Source organism: Pundamilia nyererei, unplaced genomic scaffold (genome assembly GCF_000239375.1).
Source record: "Pundamilia nyererei isolate P.nyererei 1_Seehausen unplaced genomic scaffold, PunNye1.0 scaffold00544, whole genome shotgun sequence".
NCBI classification, from domain to species: domain Eukaryota; kingdom Metazoa; phylum Chordata; class Actinopteri; order Cichliformes; family Cichlidae; genus Pundamilia; species Pundamilia nyererei.
In genome coordinates, this window is record NW_005187945.1 from 56,688 (window position 1) to 63,043 (window position 6,356).

Genomic DNA, 6,356 nt, shown 5'->3' on the forward strand with positions numbered 1-6,356 from the left:
TGATATTTGGTGGCAGTAGGCTGCTTGGATTTGATTGGTCAAATCTTACCCTCGTAATACAAATCACTGAAAAATATTTGGCTGAATTGAACTGATATAAAGCATTGTCCACAAATCTCTGTTGATTTCGTTTTTCATTAAAAATATTTGGTTGGTTTACTTTTTTTCTTTTGAATAACCAATAAATTATTCATCTATCACAATCACTCCCTTAAGAAATGAAAATTGATGAATGAAAAGTGTATTGCAAACATTTTTAAAATCTTAGACAGATTTCTTTTCTTTTTTTAATGAACTTACATACTTGCATGGTTAGAAGAAGAAATACTAAGACTGCATGTTTGACTCGAACCTTTTCATTAGCAGTTTGTTTAGCTGGGATAGGCTCAAAGAATTGGAATCTGTATTACTATAACTTGGGTACCACTGGCCTATTTAAATCTTAGGAACACATTATGTTTTCTATACCATATATAAGTATAACTGCATGAGATTTTGTACTTATACCAGAGGTGTGATTTGAACCCTCAAGGTCTTATGTCAGTTGCCTCTTGAGTCAGTTAAGTCTGTGAGGATGAAGTGATTAGGCCTTAGTGATTAGACTTTCGGTGGAGATGGGACTGGGCCAGTGTTTGGTTGGAATTTAGGAGCAACTGAGCAACATTGAGATTAAATAAATGCCAAGACAGATTGCACAAAGATTTGTGTGTGTGTGTTGTTAATGCATGATATGTTCACTTCACTAAGAAGAAAAGTGGACAGTTATAAGCCTGATGTTATCTAAAACATGAATCAGAAACATGACTGTTGTAGGAGGGCGTTCTATCACTTGAAAAGCTCTTTCAATAGCATCTGACTTGTCTGAGAAGTGCTATATAAACAAGGCCTAATTGGTTGCATGTTGATTTGATTTATATCAGATTTAAAATCTCCCTTTTTGTCCCTCAGGTCAGTTACACGTGGTTGGATCCCTTCAGCCTGTTGTAGCAGCTCCAGGTGATGATGTCATCCTGCCCTGTCAAGTGGAACCAGCATTTAACGTGGCGAGGTTGACGGTGGAGTGGTCAAAGCCGGACCTCCGTCCTGACCCCAACGACCGGCTCAGCCGAGTGGATTATGTTCATCTTTACAGAGACGCCCACGAGGTCCCCGACATGAAGCTCCCATCGTACATCGGGAGGACGGCGTTGTTCACAGACAGCCTGAGAGAAGGAAACATCTCACTAAGAATCACTAATGTGACACAAGAAGATGAAGGAAGATACAGATGTTTCATCCCGAAGTTAAAGAGTCAAACAAGGTTTTCAATTGTTCGTCTGATTGTTGGTGAGTCAGACTGATAAAATCATTTTTTTCTCAGTTTATTTTTTCTCAAAAGTATTAAAAACCTATAAGACCAATGACTTTAGTTATATCAGCTAATTTATGGATGATAAATACATATTTTAATTTAATTCATTTTGTTCTTTCAGACCCAAGTTTAACTGAAACTGGGACAACAAAGGCACAACTGGATCCTGAAAATTTCCATGTTCCTGATTTAAATGAAGAGATAGATAATAAAGGTGAGAACATGAGACCATCATACACCCAAAACAGAATATGAAAAAGTCTTGAAATCAGCACTTTTTTGCTCTTGGGTCATATGAAACCTACCATAAATGTTGCAAGTGCCTGAGACACTGAACCATTCATATTAATCCAACTTAGCTGAATACATGTGTGGACTACGACACGAGTACATGTATTATGAATGTAAGGCAGCGGTTGTTCTGCGAGATAATGAGCAGACCTCTATGCATGCCAAATTTAATGCAGCTCTCGTCATTGTAAGACTGTCACACAGCTAGATCTAAGCCTGTAACAAAAGCCTTTGCTTTCCACATTGTAGTACAGATGCAGGTCTTTTGCAAATCCATGCGCCAAATCTTTATCTCATCATTGTCAAATAATACAGTTTATCTCCACCTTTGCTGACCTCACAAAAAATGTCCCAAAAAAGTCAACAACAAGATCTGGTGGACTGAAAAAGAAAGTGATTTTATGATTCTACTACTATAAAGACAGTTTCAATATACCAATATAAGATAATTGTTATCTTATATTGGTACTCATAATATGGGTGGATGAGAATGTGAAGTCAGCACATAGCAGTGCTATGTGTTAGCTTATGACATCAGTGTTGTATCTAAAAGTGCAGCAGAGGCTGCCTTATGCTTTATTACATGACTGTACTGAATTATAAAGACATCACAGGAACTAACTTATCGTCTACCAAAGATTAAACTTCATATAATTTCCTTAAGGATTAATAAAGTATTCTGATTATGATGATTAGACATAAAAATTCTATCAATAAAATATTGAAATATAAAAATGTGTAACTTCGTGAGTTTGACAGTTACAGTTGGTCTCATCTCTGTTTGGTTTTTCCTGGCAGGTGGTTCGTCCGAGCGGTGCCGACTGATTCCAGTTGTGGTTCTCTGTGTGTTTATTCTTCTGTGCTTCGCAGTTGGAGGATGTTTGATCACAGAGTCACAAAAAGCAGAAGTATGTTAAAGTCTTAAATATTTGTTTTTATGCATTTACTTCACATTTGAAAGATTTGAAATATCACTGTACACAAAAGTGATTAAAAAAATCTTTCTCCAGCTCAAGAAACTTCCAATCTAATTGCTTTGTGCAAGGGCGCATTGGAACTGTTAACAGAGAAGAGTGCTGCCTACGTACCTGCGGATCTTTCATATGTGTTTGAAGATTCGAAGCATTAACTCTTCCAGCCTCTTCTGGACACAGTGGACGTGTCCCATAATCTGTTTGGACCCAAATGAACTTTAACTCCTGTAAATGATGACCGTGTCTTCAGTGACTGGTCAGCTGATGTCAAGTAGTTTCGAGTGCAGAAACAGGATCCATCATCTGAGCCAAAGTTGAACTCTGGCTTCAGAGTATACGGTTACTTTAAATCTGTTGAAGTGATGTGTTGCAGCACTTTGTGTTTTACATGTCGACACTAAAGCTGAATTTGTTTTTGTTACTTTTATGTTAAGTTATTTTGCTCACAAGGAAAGATTTAGCTCTGTTCACATAACTTTGCACTACATATAACGTGACTTCAGTGTTTTGCATATATACACACTTGCAGGATATATGAAAAACTGAGGATTGGTGGGAACTGAGGGGAGTTTTGTGTTTGTGTTTTTTTTAAAGAGTCAAATCCAGCAGTAATGTATTGAGACAGCCTGGAGCTGTAGGTGCTTTTTCATCTCTTAGTTTTCTTATAATGACACATTGTTTCTGTATCAGTTTTAGGATTTCAGTATTTGGATGTCATTTTAGAGGTATGTTTCCTTTATCAGGAAGAACTTTTCCATCCTCTGAACTCTAAAGTGCTTTTCAGTTACTTAACACTGACAATTAACGGGCTTTTGAGCCACGCAGCTATATTTATGGAGAAAAGAGCCAATATCATCAAAGTTAAATATTCATTGTTCTGTTTATTTGAGCTTCTTCATATTTAAATTCTTAAGAAATTGGTCTTTTTTTTTTAAACGATTGTTCTGATTTTTGAAGTTTGAAACTCTTGTCACTCCTGCATTATCAAATGAATTTATGTGATATTTGAAACAGTGTTTATTCGGTTTCATGCAACAAAAAACAGCCACATAAAGTGCATTTCCAAGTGATTGCAGTGTGTTTGCATCATATATTCAGTGATTAAAATCTGTTCTGGAGTTCAGCTGTTACATCACATGATAGGCATCTTATGTTGTGTTAGCATCAAGGAATCATGGATGAGTAATGTGGGTGAGAATGTGAAGTCAGCACATAGGTCATAGCACTGTGTTAGCTTATGGCATCAGTGTTTTATCTAAAAGTGAGCAGAGGCTGCTTTATGCTTTCTTCTATGACGGTACTGAATTATAAAGATATCACAGAAACTAATTTATCATCTACGAAGAATTATACCTTACATCATAATCTGTAGTAGATTTCATTTTCACTGAAACTGTAAACGTATCTGTTGGGTGAAATTTCACATCCACCGTGCTTCGTCATATTGTTTTCATTTCCTTTCTGTGATTCTGTATAAACTTTATGTTTGCAGCCAATCCAGACATAAATACTAACTGCTTCATCAGGTTCTAATGCTTTCTAATTTGGGCCAAAACTGAATAATGTATATATGTATCCGGAGTTTAGGTGGATCTATTTCTCCAAACATAGGCCGGGGTGTTATTAAAAAGGTATATGTTTATGTGTGTTTGATTTTACCCACTTACTTCACGGGTGAAAAATGTTAAACAGAAAAAAATGTGCACAAAATTTTGGGGGGTTTTTTAGATTTATTTTTTTTAGTTATGAAAGCCACTGGAATTCTTTAATTTTCTTGAAGGTTTGAGATGTGTCTCAAAACTGGATTGTAGGTAGCAAACAGTTAGTGTCTATGTTCAAGGATGGCCTTTCACAGTAGACATAGATGGCCTCTTTCACTCCTCTTTCAAACCATTTGTCTTCCCTGATCTTCTTTTCTGTGCATCTTTGATGATTTGATGAAAGCTCAGATTTCCACATGTTTTAAGAGTTTTCTTTACATGTGTGTGTTCCTTTTCTTTCTCATCTGGCTTAGAGGGAACATTTTTTGCCCAGTGCTGTAGGGTCCTGATTACTCCAAGTTTGTGTTCCAGAGGGTGGTGCTCTGTGTGTGGAGGCTTCTGGTAAACTTCAATGTTGAGGTTTCCATGCTGCTCAATGTGCAAAGCACATTCCAGAAATAGCAAACTGTCATCCTTTGTATCTTCCCCGGGGAACTTTATATTTCTACCCACTGAGTTGATGTGAACAGTAAAGGCTTCTACTTCTTAGGTTTTGATTGTGACCCAGGTATTATCCACATACCTGTAACAGCAGCTTGGTGCTGTCCCTTTAAAAGCCTTTACTTTCCACTTGCTCCATGTAAAGGTTGGCTACAATAGGTAACACGGGGCAGCCTGTGGCAAATCTATGGCCTCATTGTATTTACAATTAATGGTGGTAACACAGAGGTCTAACAGTGTGCATATCTGACTGGGGGTAAAGCTGGATCTTTTTTCTAGGGAGCTGTCTTGCTGTAGTAATTGCTGCTTGAAATCAGGCCAGTACAGAATAATATGGAGTTCAGATGAGAACTTAAAAGACTTACTCCAAATATAGGCTCAGGAGGGTTATTAATAGGCTGTATTGGAATAAATAATGCATTTAATTAGGATAAAGTAAACACCTCTTCTTTTTTTCTTTTTTTTAAATTCGACAATATTGCAGAAAAAATCGTCTTATGATCCCACAAACTGAGTTTGTTCAAGCAGATCAAGTCAAACTCAGATTTTCAGGACAGAGCCATGGAGCATCCACAACTACTGAAGACCGAAGCCTGAGCATACCACTAACCACAACAAACAAGAGAGAAGCTAATCGGGGATCACACAATTTTGTTTTCATTTAAAATGCTTGTTAATTAATTTTTAGTTGAAATTTTTAGCTATATAACAATTTTAGCTATATAATTTAATTGTCACAACAAGTCCTGGGTTACATATGCTCTGCATGATTCAGCTGGTTTGTGTTTATGACAAGTTGCAGAGTGCCCTCTAGTGGACCAGCGATGCAACATCAACACTTATATTTTAAGAGCGTTCCTTCTGTCTCTTCTTTACTCCATTATTATATTTTTCGTTTATTCGCCATTATTATTGTTGATTCCAGTGTAGATTCTGATTGCAGCCAGGCTCTAGTTATTAATACTAAATGGTTTCCTCCCACCAAACAACTCTGAGTATCATATTTACCGCATAAACCCAGAAATGATTAATTAACATTTACTATATTTCATGAAACCTATTCTTTTTCATGTGAGAAGGACAAAGTGAAAGTGAAAATAAAACTCCAATTTTCAACTTTTCTGCATACGTCAGGAAGGAAAAGGCTGAGGGAGGCATGAAGGATGTTACTCAGACTTGTGGGAGATGACTCACACTTGTTGCTGCCAGGAGATGAGGTAGAAGAGGCCCAGACATGACAGCTTTAAGGTGCCTGAGCAGGAACAAAGTGATCGCACCCAACATCCACACTGGACGAGTAAGGCAGAGCTCTGAATTTTGTGGCATTGCAATGTGTAGGAAAGGAAATAAGAACACCTAGACACACACAAGTAGAGTACATAATCAGATCATTTCTATTCAAGTCACTTTTATTTATATAGCGCCAAATCACAACAACAGTGGCTGTAATGGAGGAGGTCACTTTAAGAGGGATGGACTTGACCTCCTGACTATGACTGATGTAGATGATAAGGTGCTGACTCTATGAATCCACAATCT

The 6,356-nt window shown here is 37.1% G+C and overlaps 1 protein-coding gene across 1 annotated transcript in view; it reads left to right on the forward strand.

The window, feature by feature from the left end:
* LOC102204095 (myelin-oligodendrocyte glycoprotein-like) overlaps positions 1 to 3,877 on the forward strand; it is a 4,360-nt gene extending 483 nt beyond the window's left edge. The window contains exons 2-5 of the mRNA XM_005754329.1: positions 949 to 1,326; positions 1,473 to 1,565; positions 2,441 to 2,550; positions 2,653 to 3,877. Coding sequence (XP_005754386.1) covers positions 949 to 1,326; positions 1,473 to 1,565; positions 2,441 to 2,550; positions 2,653 to 2,673 — 602 coding nt within the window. The 3' untranslated portion in view covers positions 2,674 to 3,877. The remainder of the gene's footprint in view (positions 1 to 948; positions 1,327 to 1,472; positions 1,566 to 2,440; positions 2,551 to 2,652) is intronic.
* The last annotated feature ends 2,479 nt before the right edge of the window (positions 3,878 to 6,356 follow it).